Source organism: Telmatherina bonti (genome assembly GCF_933228915.1).
Source record: "Telmatherina bonti genome assembly, chromosome: 21".
Classification (NCBI taxonomy): domain Eukaryota; kingdom Metazoa; phylum Chordata; class Actinopteri; order Atheriniformes; family Telmatherinidae; genus Telmatherina; species Telmatherina bonti.
Genome location: NC_136630.1, coordinates 33,329,737 through 33,345,658, shown reverse-complemented (window position 1 = coordinate 33,345,658; position 15,922 = coordinate 33,329,737). Strand labels below are relative to the sequence as shown.

Below are 15,922 nucleotides of genomic sequence, written 5' to 3'. Positions count from 1 at the left end.
AGTATCAGGACTGAAAATGAACTGAAACAAATCGGTGTTGTTGCCACTAAAGGAAGGTGACATGTTGGAGATAAATGGTATTCCTGTTAAGAATACCTTCACATATCTAGGTATTGTTATTAACAAAAATGAAAACTCCTGCAACAATTTAAATTATGACCCAATAGTTGAACAAATAACAAAAAAATGTAACATGTGGTTAATGAGGGATCTTTCCTTAAATGGCAGTCTTATTGTCCAAGTCTGAAGGAATATTACGAGCTGTTTATGTGTCTCTGGCTCTAGGAATGCCGACTACTACGTATAAGAAACTAGATAAGATTCTATTCAACTTCATCTGGAGAAATAAATATCATTATCTAAAAAAAGAGATATTATGTAACACAAGACAAAACGGAGGTCTGAAGTTTCCAAACCCTAAATGATACATTTAAAGTTAAATGTCTGACTAAATTGATTCAAGAGGAAGATGACATGTGGAATGCTTTCCCTAAATTCAGTTTTAATTCAGTTGGAGGACTCAATTTCTTTTTAAAATGTGATTATAATCCTGATAAACTGCCTATAAAATTAGCCAGTTTCCACAAGCAAGCTCTGCTAGCATGGAAGTTACTGTACAAACATCATTTCTCACCTACAAACTATTACATTTGGAATAACAGCTGCATTCTTAATAAAAATAAATCTTTATATAACAAAAACTGGGTAAATAATGGAATAGTCCTGGCCCCACAACTTATGAAAGCAGATGGTAAACTGTTACTTTATGAAGAACTTACTTCTAAATTTGACACAACAGTCTCGCTAAAGGAATATGATGTTGTTTTTACTGCTATCCCAAGGAATGTTTTACAGCTACTCATAGGATCTGGATCTGAGTGTTATATAACGGTTCCTGTCAGGAATATTTTTCTTGGAAATATAGATATTACCAAGGACAAATGTTGGAACAAATACATTAGAAATCTTTTGGTAGATGTAACAGTTCCTTCTGGTAAATGTGTTTGGACATCTCTCTTTAATGATATTGACTGGAAAAAGGCGTGGTTGTTGAATGAGAAATTTCTTCTTAACAATAAAATTAAAGAGGTTTCTTACAAAGTTATACACAAAGTTTATCCAGCAAAAAACACTTTAAGGAGATTTCATTTGGAGATGGATTAGTCTTGTACCTTTTGCAGCCTGCAGGTAGAAACTATTGATCATTGGTTTTACCACTGTTTGTTCAGCAAATGCACAAAGTTTTATTCAAAAGAAAACAGAACATTGTATACATTTAAAAGAGAAGGACTTTTTCTTTTACTTTGAAGATAAAAAAGTGTAAAAGGACTTGACATTTTTTGTACAACTTGTTAGACTCATGGGAAAGTTTCATATTCATAAAAGGAAATGGGCTGACGGCAAGCCGAGCTTTGCAATGTTTCTCCAAGAACTTTTTCAATACAGAACCATCATTAAAGATCTTGAATATCCTAAGGCCTTAAAAACTATGAGCATATAGGACAAATTCTTATTTCACTGATCAAGTCTCACTGATATTTTGTATATGTATGTATCGAGGTATACACAGGTGAAGAAATTTCTATTTTTGTATATTTTGTTATTTTTTGTTTCTATTTATTGTCCATGGTCTGAATATCTTTTTTTTTCTCTTACATATTTTCATTTAATTCTTCACCCCCTGACTTATCAGTTTATGTTCTGTAATTTTTGTTCAATTGTGTATTAATTTAAAAAGAAAAAAAAATGTCTTCTGAGGCGCGTGCATGAGTCATGTCTGTCTCTAGGCAACCGTGACTGTCCAACACGCAGGCGCAGAGGGGAGGAGGCTGCACCCGCTCAGATTCTGCACTAAAAGAACATTTTAACTGACTGTTGTATTACTGTTAATAATTTAGTTAATAATTTTTAGTTTTAGTGTTGATGTGTGTGTATGCTGCTGGAAAGTTATGAAAATACCGAACAAAGTGCGTCCCTTATTGGTTCAATCCGGGACGCAACGTTTGTCTGTTGATTAAAGGACGATTCCGTATTTAACGGGACGGGTGGCAAAGGAAAAATTATTCAGATTTACATAAATATCATGCAGCTTGTAATATACTCTGATAACAGATCATGTTGGGGAGAAGGTATTGTTAATTCTCAAACTGAAAGCTTAAAATGAAGGCATAAAAATAAGTCAAAAAGAAAAGCGGTGGTAGTGACGTCATCATCAGGCGACGGCAGGAGGAGGAAAAGGTGCGCGGCTGGAGGCGGATTAAAGCGGATTAAAGCCTCAGACGTAGAGACCAGCGCGGGGTTCGTGTTAGATCCTGGTCAGTCGGACTCTGTGGACCATTTTTAAAGCTATTTCCGGAAGCAGCGTTGCAGAACTACCCAGAAAAGAGAAAGAAAAGGCTGAAAATCGCGGCTGCGGAGAGACGCGGACAGCCGGTATCCTTGGCAACGGTGAGAAGCAGGGGGCGGGGATTCAATTCTGCTGGATTGACAGCTGCATTCGTCACGTCTCTGCTCATTAAGACGTGTTTTCCCCAGTTCATGTTGCACATTTCTAGCAGCCTGTCCAGCCTCTCCACAGCGGCGTCTCCCGGGGCTGCAGCGGCCCTTCTGCCGGCTTAAGACCCGCCCGCCTCCGGGCGTTCCGCTGCAGATAAAGACAGACAGATTATGAAACATGTCTGCGACAATGTTTGGATTTGATGCGCTGCTTCAGACGCGCTTTGGTGATAAAAACCTCCATACAGTACTGTCTGCAGAAGTTCCAGGTCCCCGGACACCTGGACGCAAGTCCCCGACACCTGGACGCAGGTCCCAGACACCTGGACGCAGGTCCCCGACACCTGGACGCAGGTCCCCGACACCTGGACCCAGGTCCCCGACACCTGGACGCAGGTTCCAGACACCTGGACCCAGGTCCCAGACACCTGGACGCAGGTCCCCTGACACCTGGACGCAGGTCCCCGACACCTGGACCCAGGTCCCCGACACCTGGACCCAGGTCCCCGACACCTGGACCCAGGTCCCAGACACCTGGACGCAGGTCCCCGACACCTGGACCCAGGTCCCCGACACCTGGACGCAGGTCCCAGACACCTGGACCCAGGTCCCCGACACCTGGACGCAGGTCCCCTGACACCTGGACGCAGGTCCCCTGACACCTGGACGCAGGTCCCCGACACCTGGACCCAGGTCCCCGACACCTGGACGCAGGTCCCCGACACCTGGACCCAGGTCCCCGACACCTGGACCCAGGTCCCCGACACCTGGACGCAGGTCCCAGACACCTGGACGCAGGTCCCAGACACCTGGACGCAGGTCCCCGACACCTGGACGCAGGTCCCCGACACCTGGACGCAGGTCCCACACACCTGGACGCAGGTCCCCGACACCTGGACGCAGGTCCCCGACACCTGGACCCAGGTCCCCGACACCTGGACCCAGGTCCCCGACACCTGGACGCAGGTCCCCGACACCTGGACGCAGGTCCCAGACACCTGGACGCAGGTCCCCGACACCTGGACGCAGGTCCCAGACACCTGGACCCAGGTCCCAGACACCTGGACCCAGGTCCCCGACACCTGGACGCAGGTCCCCGACACCTGGACGCAGGTCCCCGACACCTGGACGCAGGTCCCCGACACCTGGACGCAGGTCCCCGACACCTGGACGCAGGTCCCAGACACCTGGACCCAGGTCCCAGACACCTGGACCCAGGTCCCCGACACCTGGACCCAGGTCCCCGACACCTGGACGCAGGTCCCAGACACCTGGACCCAGGTCCCCGACACCTGGACGCAGGTCCCAGACACCTGGACCCAGGTCCCAGACACCTGGACCCAGGTCCCAGACACCTGGACGCAGGTCCCCGACACCTGGACCCAGGTCCCAGACACCTGGACCCAGGTCCCCGACACCTGGACGCAGGTCCCAGACACCTGGACGCAGGTCCCAGACACCTGGACGCAGGTCCCAGACACCTGGACGCAGGTCCCAGACACCTGGACGCAGGTCCCAGACACCTGGACCCAGGTCCCAGACACCTGGACCCAGGTCCCCGACACCTGGACGCAGGTCCCAAACACCTGGACAAACGTGTCTCCCCCTGCTGCGACGTCGTACATGGCGGCGGCGATGCTCAGACGATGCATTGTGCAGCTCTAAATGGCGACTGGTGTCCTTCTGTCTTCTTGCAGGACTCACCTGAGCGGCTCTTCCTATCAGACGTCCCCACCTGTCCTGTCCTGCCGTCATGTCTTCTGCCGAGTCCAGCGGAGACGGGGCGAGGTGGCTCGATGCTCACTATGACCCGGTGGCGGGTCTCTACACCTTCTCATCCTGCGTGGACCTGGCGGACCTGAGCGGGGACGGGGAGAGCCGGCTGGTGGTGGGAGACCTGGGCACCGGGTCGTCGGGCATGAAGCTGAAGGTGTACCGCGGCACGGCGCTGACTAGTGAGAGCACGCTGCTGGACCTGCCTGCCGGCCTGGTGGCCTTCTTCATGGACCTGCACGAGCCCCGCATCCCCGCCGTGGCCGTGGCCTCCGGACCCTGCATCTACGTCTACAAGAACCTGCGTCCCTACTTCAAGTTCACACTGCCCACTCTGGAGGTCAACACGCTGGAGCAGGTGTGTGTGTGTGTGTGTGTGTGTGTGTGTGTGTGTGTGTGTGTGTGTGTGTGTGTGTGTGTGTGTGTGTAGCTGCTGCGCCCCGTTTGACCAGCTGCTGGACCTCTGTCTGGTCGATACGTTCCACAGAACGGTTGAATCGGCTGATTAAAACAGAACATATAGTTTTAACGTGGAACATGGCGGAGGTTGGCTTCATGTGGCGGCGGAGCCGTTATGGTGTGGAGAAGGAATGTCTGGAGAAAAGATGGTGGCAGAAACAGCCGCGTCCCCTGACGGAGGCCCCCCCCCCCCCCCCCCGACATCTGGCTGACATGCACATCACTAAGAATAAAAGGCATCACTTTCTGAGCATGGAAATCTAAGCATTAAAATAAAATTTATAATCAAATAAAAATCATCTCTGCAGCCATAGAACTGATATCATTAATAATTAACATCAATAACTAAAAGACATTTAGTATTACAAGTGTAAATGAATGTTTTCATCTTTTATCTCAGGAGTTAAAAACCAGAAGGACGTTGTCTCCATGGAGCGGCTCAACAGTTTCTCACAGCAGACAGCTCCATAACTTCCTGCTGTTTTTCACTGTGATGGACTGAGGACACGTCTGTCACCTCAATACATTTAAAGTGCATTTCATTTGTGTACATTATAGTTATTTAAATAAAAAACAATGTTTTAGAGCGTAACGTAGGAGTAAAACGTAAAAGAAAGAAAGACAAGACGGATTCCCAAAAATTAAAATGGAAAAAAACAGAATTGAGGAATAAAACAGATTTTTAGGGCTCTACCTTTGTTTATTGATGAAAGAAGTCAGAAAACTTGTTTCTAGAAGCATCCAGACGGCAGCAGCACGAAGTACGGCAGCCTGCGCATGAGGCTGGCGCCAGAAGCCGCACATCAACAGCAGAGTAAAGTCACTGCAGCTCGAACCGACAGCTGAAACGCACGGGCAGGTTTTCACCCTGAGTTTAAGACGTGTTGAAAAGCAGAGTCACAGGTCCGTTTCCAGGTCAGGCAGCAGGACCTTTTCTTCTTTAGCTCCTTTCTACATCAGTGAGTTTGTAGTGGAAGTCCTCAGGTCGTGTTTGAAGTCAAACTACGTGGTCCTGACGCGTGGGCGTGGCAGCACCGTAAACACTGACTGTATCTGTGATCTGATTGGTCAGGACGTGTGGCAGCAGGCGAGGGAGGGTGACATCGACCCCTTGACCCTCAAACAGATGCTGGAGAGCATCAGGAAGAAGGCGGACGTCCCGCTGTCTGTCCGCTCGCTCAGGTTCCTGTCTCTGGACGCAGACGACATGGGAGAGTTTGTCCAGCTGCACAAACAGCAGCCAATCAGGCGCCAGGTAATTCCCACATCCTGCTGTCCGTGACGACTAAGTTCTTCAACCACCAAACGCAACTTTAAACCCTGAAAATGTTCCTGTTGCAGTAAATTCTTACATTTCATTCTTCTGCCATTAAGAGTAACGTTCAGCTTGTTGTTAGTGTTCTCCACGGGGCACTGGAAATGTTCCCTGTGGGACTCCGTACAGTTGCAGCTGCTGAAACACGGCGGCATGTCCATCTGAAGGGAGGACAGCCCTCAGCTCCTGACTCTGACTCTGACCCTGCAGACCGTCATCACCTGCATCGGGACTCTGAAGAAGAGCACAGCGGACGAGGACGGCGTCAGCTGTCTGGTCATCGGCACCGAAAGCTGCCAAGTCTTCATCCTCGACCCCGAAGCTTTCATCATCCTTTCCAAGGTAAACTGGCGTCGAGTGTGACTGGTGAAGCTCCACACTGGGCCTGCCGTGATTTACATGACTTATTAACAGAAAGGAAAGAGCTCATGTGACATCTGATGTGGCGTCACAGATGTCCCTTCCTGCTGCTCCCACCATGATGGATGTGACGGGCCAGTTCGACGTGGAGTTCCGCATCACAATGGCATGTCGCAACGGCAACATCTACATCCTGCGAAGGTGAGACACACTGAGCAGAGAACTGGTCCTGGAGGCGTTAGCGGGAACCAGTCAGAGCTGATGGATGGATGTCCTGCTGCTCTTCAGGGAGTCGGACAAACCCAAGTACTGCATCGAGCTGCCGTCTCACCCGGTCGGTCTGGTGAGGATCGGGAAGAACGTGGTGGTCGGCTGCACTGATGAGAGCCTGCAGGGCTTCACCCAGAAGGTAAAGCATCACATCACACAGTTAGCTGCCGCACAGGTCAGCCACAGTTCTGGTGAGCATCGTTTCCTCTCCGGCCAACAGGTCCGGCTCGCTACAGGCAGGCTCTTTGGCTGCTCCTGATTGGATGTTAGAGTCCATTTAAGCTCTCTGATTGGTGGAAAGTCTGACAGGGGTGAAAATAGAGGTCTCTTAGCAACATGGTCGTGATGGTGATGAAGACTGTAAATCTCCTGGATGTATACATGTCTGGAAAACATCTGGAGCTAATCTAAGCGCTGAGTTAACACAACAGTGTAGCCACTATAATGGTCGAGCTGGAGAGAGACGTACAACATGTCAGCTGGTTGGCAGCAGAGGAAGTTACCTCTGAGAAGCTAACTGTTTAGCAGTGAATGTTTTGCTACTAGTTGTAGTAATAAACACCACAAAGTGGAGTGTGCTTCACCGCTGCTGGGTGAAGGGAAGGGAGCTTACCCCAAAGCTAGCTGAAACAAGCCTAAGCTAGCCAACGTTAGCCAATGCTAGCCAATGCTAGCCGAAGCTAGCCAATGCTAGCCAAAGCTAACCGAAGCTAGAAAAGCTCGCCGAAGCCAGCCAAAGCCAACCAAAGCTAGCCAACGGTAGCCAAAGCTAGCCGAAGCTAGCTGAAGCTCCTCTCAGCCTCCCAAGCTGGATTTGGAGGCAGAAAGTTTATCAGCTGTTTCTGTTTTCAGACTGTGGAGGCAACAGCAGAGCAGCTGGTGACTGAAGCTAGCCAAAGCTAGCCAACGTTAGCCAAAGCTACCCAACGCTAGCTGAAGCTAGCCAATGCTAGCCGAAGTGAGTCAAAGCTAGCCGAAGCGAGCCAAAGCTAGCCGAAGGAAGCCAATGGTAGCCAAAGCTAGCCAATGTAAGCCAAAGCGTGCCAAAGCTAGTCGAATCGAGCCGTAGCTAGCCGAAGCCAGCCGAAGCTAGCTGAAACGAGCCAAGCCTAGTCGAAGCGAGCCGAAGCTAGCCAGTGCTAGCCGAAGCGAGCCAAAGCCAGCCAAAGCTACCCAAAGCTAGCCAAAGCTAGCCGAAGCCAGCCAAAGCTAGCCGAAGCCAGCCAAAGCTAGCCGAAGCCAGCCGAAGCTAGCTAAAGCTCCTCTCAGCCTCCCAAGCTGGTTTGGAGGCAGAATGTTTATCAGCTGTTTCTGTTTTCAGACTGTGGAAGCAACAGCAGAGCAGCCGGTGACTAAACCGTAAAAGAAATGTTGCACTTAAGGACCAGAAATACGTAAAATCACCTGGTAAAGCAGCTGCTCCTGACACGCAGGTGTAATGTTCCGTTCCCATAGCTCCCACAGCCACTTTCTCATCTACTGCTGGACAGTAAAGGACAGTAGAGCCCACACCATGTTAAACATGACATGATGTAAAAAGCACTCATCTATAGATCACACAGTGTGTTTTACAGTTTACATTTTTAATAGAATATTTACATAGATGTACTTAGAAAAACGAGTGTTCACAAGGGAGGGAAATTTGGCCCCAGGCCTGATCAAGTTGCAGACCCCTGGTCTACTTTTCTCTAAGTAGTCATCTGAAAAGGTTATTGATGTGCAGATCAATACAGGAATATCTATTCCCCTCATCCCAACATTTATATAACATAGACATAAACTTTCAGAACAGGTAGAACCTACTTCTTCCAGCTGAGCAGCGCAGGTCTCCCTGCTCCGTGATCAGTCTGACACGCAGTGATGATAGACATATTTCAGCTCTATAAACAGCAAACGTGTGAAAACTTACAAATAAGAAGCTCCATTACACATATCCTGTATATACTATATGTTTAATACTCTATGAGGTTGTTGTCCTCAGGGGAAGAAACTGTGGAAGACTGTCCTCGCTGCTCCCATCACCACCATGGCTGCCATGGACCTCCCCACCCGGGGCTTCCAAGCGGTCCTGGTGGGTTTGGCCAACTGTGAGGTGCATCTGTACCGGGACAAGAACCTGCTGAGCGTCATCAAAACACCGGACACAGTGACCAGCATCCGCTTTGGCCGATATGGCCGTGAAGACGGGACGCTCATTCTGACCACAAAGGGAGGCGGCCTGATGGTAAAGATCCTGAAGAGGACGGCGGTGTTTGACGAGCGGGACAACGCCCCCGGCCCACCGCCGGCCCAGAATGTACGCCTCAATGTCCCCAAGAAGACCAAGCTATACGTGGACCAGACGCTGCGGGAGCGCGAAAACGGGATGGCCATGCACCGTGCCTTCCAGATGGACCTGAGCCGCACGCGCCTGGCCGCCGCCAAGGCTTATGTGAAGGCGCTGGAGTCCAGCCTGACCCCCATGTCCGCTAGCCTTTCCGAGCCCCTCAAGATGAACGCCGTGGTCCAGGGCCTTGGTCCATCTTTCAAGCTGACCCTAAACGTGCAGAACACGGCGGCGTGTCGGCCCGTCATGAATCTGGCCGTCACCTTTTGGTATGACCAGAACCTGTACAGGATGCGGAGCCCGTACATGAGGATCCCACTGCTGGTGCCCGGAATCATCTACCCCATCCAGACCTTTGTGGAGTGCACCAGCGACAAGGGCATTTCCGACATTATCAAAGTCTTTGTGCTGCACGAGGGGAGGAGCTCACCGCTTCTCACGGCGCACATCAACATGCCTGTCAGCGAGGGACTGGCACTCAACTGAGGCGCCCCAATCAGCTGATCGACAGAGCTGCCCGACAACCCGGATTTTAGGGAACCGATCCCTGGTAGTCCACAGAGGATGGTGAAGACTTTGGCTTTTTGATCTGGATGACAGAGCCGATCCAGACCCCGTCTTCGGTTCGGATCAGCCCTTTGATCGTGATCAACTCTGGAAAATTTCTGGAATTATCAGATAATCTTCAGATTCAGACATTGATGAACGTCGTTCGCAGTTCTGCTGTAAATAACAACCCTACATCAGGGAACGTCGTCCCGGCGTGGCCACGCCGGATGGAACTTCGTCCCGGCGTGGCGAGGCCGGACCTGCAATCTGGGTCCATCTGTGGAAGTAAATAAAAGTAGAATTTTCCTGCTGCAGTCGTGTTTCTTCCTGTCCTTCCTGTCCGATACAAGACGTGTCTGAGACGTGTCCATGTATGATTCACCACTCATCACCTTATTCAGGACAAAATACTCAGTGTTCACTAGATTTCCGTGGAACCATGAAAAGCCTCTCATCGGCTCTGACAAACAAGGTCATACCAGGTTATACAAATAACAGATGTTGAAACTTTCCAGTCCAGATTAAGTAAACAATAACAAGACTTTTGTTAGCCATAATAAACATGTTTAATATTTCTACAGACAAAACAATCATGTTTGTTTGCATAAAAACAATGTCAACAAAGAACTGTATCAGCATCATGAAATGCAGACGGGAAGTACCGGAACAGGAAGTAAATGCAGCTGCTTCTGTCTAAATTCGCTGGTATACGGTTATTGCAATCGCTTTAATCAAAAGAAAGATATGTTTTTGTCGTATCCCAACAGCAGTGTGTCCAAGAGAGTTCATTTATGGTAAAGTTTATTCAGTCAGATGCAGTATGACATAATATCAGCATGTACATACCAGAAATTTGGACTTGCAGGCAAAATAAATGATTTACAAGTAGCACATAAAAGTAGTTCACTCAGTTAGCAGTAGCATTGTTATTAGCTGTTTGATTCCATAATACATGAAGTCTCATTTATTTGAACCAAATGGGTCATGGTCTAGATTTAAATGTATTTTTTGGCATATTTGTACCAGCACATTAAACCCCAAAGTGTATTTGAGTCGTAAACCAACCAAAGACCTCTGACCTAAACCCAACCTAAGACCTAAACCCAACCAAAGACCTAAGACCTAAACCCAACCAAAGATCTGAGACCTGAACCCAACCAAAGATCTGAGTCCTAAACCCAACTAAAGATCTGAGTCCTAAACCCAACCAAAGACCTGAGTCCTAAACCCAACCAAAGATCTGAGTCCTAAACCCAACCAAAGATCTGAGTCCTAAACCCAACCAAAGATCTGAGTCCTAAACCTTTGGTTGGGTTTATTTTTGTTGATTGGGTTGGTGAATTGAATTGAATAAAAACACGACTTGGCGGTAAAACGTCCCGACCTCCACGCCAACTCTGACCCCGGCGTATGACAACATTTGGAGAAACGGGAAACGGTGATACCAAAGGCCGAAAATAAAAAGAAATTTGAGCCATTTGTTCCGAATGAAATGTAAACTTTCCCCCAGAATGTTGGACATTAACAGCATCTGCAGAAGAAGAGAAAAAGTTCCTCCAGCACGTAAAACGTCCAGCAGGAAAATGTTCTGAAACCAAGCAGTTCTACATGTTAGAAAAGCCACATCACACAGTTAATAAGTCGTACAGAAGCTGCCGTACTAATAAAGCTCTACATGAAGACCTGCAGGTAAAAGGAGGCGGTCGCCATGACAACAGCCCATCATCAGGCTGCTCAGGTGTTTCCTCCACCTGCAGATACAGAACATGAAGTGATGGTTGGATATAAAATGCTCCCCAATGTGGCTTATCTGTCCCTGCTGGTGGACATGGAACATGGAGACTCTGGACTCCAGTCCGGCACCTTCCAAAGGGAAGGGACTGACAGGTCGGGTCCGCTCCTTTTCCCAACCCAGAGCAGAGGAACAGAACGATGTTCTCCACAGCCAGACGTGGTGTAGCGGCCATCGGGCAGATGGAGGCAGGTGGAGGTGCCTCCATGCCCAGGAGGAAACCTGTTGTACAGCTGCAGATGTGTGCAGATAGTGGAGACGCTACATAACATGCTACTAAATGGTAACGTGTCCCGTTCAGCTGCGACCAGCGCTGTTGTCTCCGACCTCCAACCATCATGTTGGAACCAAACTGCTGCCAAACGTCTAGAAGTGATGCAACACATCAGAGGTGGACAATTCTCATTTATTCACAGGTTTAGTCTCATTTCTGTCTTTATGTCTCCGTCTCCTGCACCTCCTCCTCTGCCAGGACACGCCTGCTGGGGGGACAAGGTGGAACCACTGCCCCCCCCCTCTCCGACCACATCTGCAGCGCTGCAACCCAGCTGGGACACACAGGAACACCAGTATGTTCCCAGTAAATAAACTGGAGTCAGAGACGTCTCATTTATGTCCGTTCATTTTATAATCTGAAACAAAGGAATGAAGCACTTCCAGCATCATCTGGAGCATTTTGTTCCAGCGGATCTCTGGACTCCTTCATTTTCCCGCCAGCTTCTAATCTGTGGGAGTGGGCAGCGCCCCCCTTCCTCCTCCTGTGGACCAAGATGCACTTTCTCCCTACATTTTACTGTCTGACCACTTTATTTGTCCTTTCTGGATAAGTCCGGTGGTCTGATGAGACGCTGACAGCATCTGTCCCCTGCTGACCTCCTCTGTCTTTCTGCTGGTGCTGATGTCCATCCCGTCTCCACCAGATAAAATACTTTTACATTTTACAACTTTATCTGTTAGAAGTTCTTCCTCATTTTCCAGAAAATTCCTCTTTTTTCCTGCAGAACCGTCATGGAAATGAGATGGATTAATATTTATCAGGGCGTCGGCATGACCTTTTATAGCCAACATGTGGGCGTGGCCAGATGTTCCCTCACGTGCACAACATTTGTGTTGATCCTGATTTATGAAGGAAACAGGCGTGGGACGTGCTGCTTTAAAAACCTGGATGTTTTCGGAACCACATTTCCTGTTTTCCGTCCGTACGCCACCTGGAGTCACCACTGCTACGCACAGATTTATAGATGAGGTCCCTGAACATTACAAAACATGCATGTCAGACTCGTGTGATCGTGCCAAATTTTTAGACAACAAGATCGTCATAAACAAATGGCTCAAAATGTTCCCTTTTTTTGTAACCAGTGTACGCGATTCCACATCAACAAGATGGCCAGGGGTGTTTCATTGCAATTTGACTTCAATATGAACCTTCTCCTTTAAACCATGAGGAAGAGAAAGACTGAAGATTGTTCTTACCTTGAGAATGAAGACCAGCTACACCCAGACAAAGACCTGAATCCAACAACCAACCCAAGAGCCAAGGCCGAAACCCAACCAAAGATCTGACACTCACACCCATCCAAGACCAGAGTTCTATACTCAACCAAACAACCAGGATCACTGTGCCAAGCAAAGATGTCTCTCCTTGACCCAACCAAAGATCTGACGCTTACACCTAAGCAAGACAGGAGCCCCACACTGTGGAAAAGACCCCCAAAGTGACCAGACCGTGTGATAAGTGCAGCTTAATGGTCTCTCTCCAGTTGCACTTCACCCACCAGCCAGCCAATCAGAGCACACTTGCATTGTGCCTCTGAACTAGCATCCTGCACAGTAACAAGTTGCTCCTTTATTGGAGGGTCACAACTTTTTGAGCCCCTTCTTTCTCTTAGCAGCTGGTGGAAGGGCATCTGGAGCAAACAAGACAGACACTTCCTTAGCTTTAGATTGCAATGATTATTTTGTCCACCAAAGATCTAATTCATTTGTATATATATTTAAGGTCAACATAGAGGTCATGTTAGCCCAAATAGTTGACAGTTTGTATGTTCATAACTTTAATCTTGTTTTTCTGTGAATTAATTTAATTCACAAGGAGCTACAGATTCAACAGGTGGCTGTAGTGGTGAATGTGCCTCACATTAAGAAAGGCAGTGTACGTAGGATTTTCAATATTTTCAATATAATCTAACTAAAAAGATGACTAACATCATAATTAGAGAGTGTTTTAAACATGTAGGTTCCAGTCTGTCCATTTTTAGTTTCTGGAAAGTACTCCGTATTTCCTGTTTCATACTATTCTGTGTCCCCGTATGAGACTGACTGTACGGTTGTGTTTTTTTTCTGCTTTCACCTAACAGGAGACCGCTACAATTGTTCATGTACACTCCTGTCACTGACTGCCGGTTCATTTATTTATATACTCCTAATAACTCACGTACCCTGGTCGTGACTGTGACCACCTACAGGTCGGTGGTGCCAGTTTATGCAGCAGCGTGAGGGTGCTGAAGAAGTTCTGCGGTGGATGGTGATGCCCACCTGATGGACTGAATGGTCTCATACAGTAAAGAGGAAAGCTGACTGGGAAACAGACAACTCAGTAACTTCTCATCTATTTAACGCTGCTCTTGTTTTGGGGTTTTGTGAGCAGTTGAGATTAAAGACCCCAAAAAGTTGTGTCCTGTGGATTCTGATTTCCCCCTGTCACATATACAAACTAGCTCAGACAGGTCATTAGGAACAAAGTCATAAGTGAAGAAAGAAATGATACAATACATATGTTAACAATAAAATTCCACAGAAAAGCTATTAATTGGCAGTTGATGTAAAAAAAGAATAAAAATCCAGAAACAAAAGCAGTGTTGTGTCTGTGCAGATCAGGAAACTGGTCTCCAGTAGCCACACGGCGACCGGGAACCGGGTCTGGTCTCCAGTAGCCACACGGCGACAGGGTCTGGTCTCCAGTAGCCACACGGCGACCGGGAACCGGGTCTGGTCTCCAGTAGCCACACGGCGACAGGGTCTGGTCTCCAGTAGCCACACGGCGACCGGGAACCGGGTCTGGTCTCCAGTAGCCACACGGCGACCGGGAACCGGGTCTGGTCTCCAGTAGCCACACGGCGACAGGAGACCGGGCCTGGTCTCCAGTAGCCACACGGGTACTGGGAACCGGGTCTGGTCTCCAGTAGCCACACGGGTACTGGGAACCGGGCCTGGTCTCCAGTAGCCATACGGCGACCGGGAACCGGGTCTGGTCTCCAGTAGCCACACGGCGACCGGGAACCGGGTCTGGTCTCCAGTAGCCACACGGCGACCGGGAACCGGGTCTGGTCTCCAGTAGCCACACGGGTACTGGGAACCGGGTCTGGTCTCCAGTAGCCATACGGCGACCGGGAACCGGGTCTGGTCTCCAGTAGCCACACGGCGACCGGGAACCGGGTCTGGTCTCCAGTAGCCACACGGCGACCGGGAACCGGGTCTGGTCTCCAGTAGCCACACGGCGACCGGGAACCGGGTCTGGTCTCCAGTAGCCACACGGCGACCGGGAACCGGGTCTGGTCTCCAGTAGCCACACGGCGACCGGGAACCGGGTCTGGTCTCCAGTAGCCACACGGCGACCGGAAACCGGGCCTGGTCTCCAGTAGCCACACGGCGATCGGGAACCGGGCCTGGTCTCCAGTAGCCACACGGCGACCGGGAACCGGGCCTGGTCTCCAGTAGCCACACGGCGACCGGGAACCGGGCCTGGTCTCCAGTAGCCACACGGCGACCGGGAACCGGGCCTGGTCTCCAGTAGCCACACGGCGACCGGGAACCGGGCCTGGTCTCCAGTAGCCACACGGCGACCGGGAACAGGGTCTGGTCTCCAGTAGCCACACGGCGACCGGGAACCGGGTCTGGTCTCCAGTAGCCACACGGCGACCGGGAACCGGGCCTGGTCTCCAGTAGCCACACGGCGACCGGGAACCGGGCCTGGTCTCCAGTAGCCACACGGCGATCGGGAACCGGGCCTGGTCTCCAGTAGCCACACGGCGACCGGGAACCGGGCCTGGTCTCCAGTAGCCACACGGCGACCGGGAACCGGGCCTGGTCTCCAGTAGCCACACGGCGACCGGGAACCGGGTCTGGTCTCCAGTAGCCACACGGCGACCGGGAACAGGGTCTGGTCTCCAGTAGCCACACGGCGACCGGGAACCGGGTCTGGTCTCCAGTAGCCACACGGCGACCGGGAACCGGGTCTGGTCTCCAGTAGCCACACGGCGACCGGGAACCGGGTCTGGTCTCCAGTAGCCACACGGCGACCGGGAACCGGGTCTGGTCTCCAGTAGCCACACGGCGACCGGGAACCGGGCCTGGTCTCCAGTAGCCACACGGCGACCGGGAACCGGGCCTGGTCTCCAGTAGCCACACGGCGACCGGGAACCGGGTCTGGTCTCCAGTAGCCACACGGCGACCGGGAACAGGGTCTTTTCTCCAGTAGCCACACGGCGACCGGGAACCGGGTCTGGTCTCCAGTAGCCACACGGCGACCGGGAACCGGGTCTGGTCTCCAGTAGCCACACGGCGACCGGGAACCGGGCCTGGT

At 50.3% G+C, this 15,922-nt stretch overlaps 1 protein-coding gene across 1 annotated transcript; it reads left to right on the top strand.

Annotated features, from left to right (window-relative positions):
* Positions 1-2,237: 2,237 nt before the first annotated feature.
* Positions 2,238-9,841, top strand: bbs1 (Bardet-Biedl syndrome 1). Its single transcript, XM_079260876.1, has 7 exons — positions 2,238-2,448; positions 4,194-4,627; positions 5,801-5,983; positions 6,254-6,385; positions 6,498-6,604; positions 6,692-6,812; positions 8,655-9,841. The coding sequence occupies exons 2-7, from the start codon at positions 4,250-4,252 to the stop codon at positions 9,483-9,485; spliced, it is 1,752 nt and encodes a 583-aa protein (XP_079117002.1). The 5' UTR covers positions 2,238-2,448; positions 4,194-4,249; the 3' UTR covers positions 9,486-9,841.
* Positions 9,842-15,922: the final 6,081 nt, after the last annotated feature.

Bases quoted from the DNA above. Each gene is read 5' to 3' on its own strand.
- bbs1 (XM_079260876.1), top strand. From the start codon at position 4,250: ATGTCTTCTGCCGAGTCCAGCGGAGACGGGGCGAGGTGGCTCGATGCT. The intron at 4,628-5,800 runs GTGTGTGTGTGT...CTGATTGGTCAG, and splicing joins AGGTCAACACGCTGGAGCAG to GACGTGTGGCAGCAGGCGAG. The intron at 5,984-6,253 runs GTAATTCCCACA...CTGACCCTGCAG, and splicing joins AGCAGCCAATCAGGCGCCAG to ACCGTCATCACCTGCATCGG.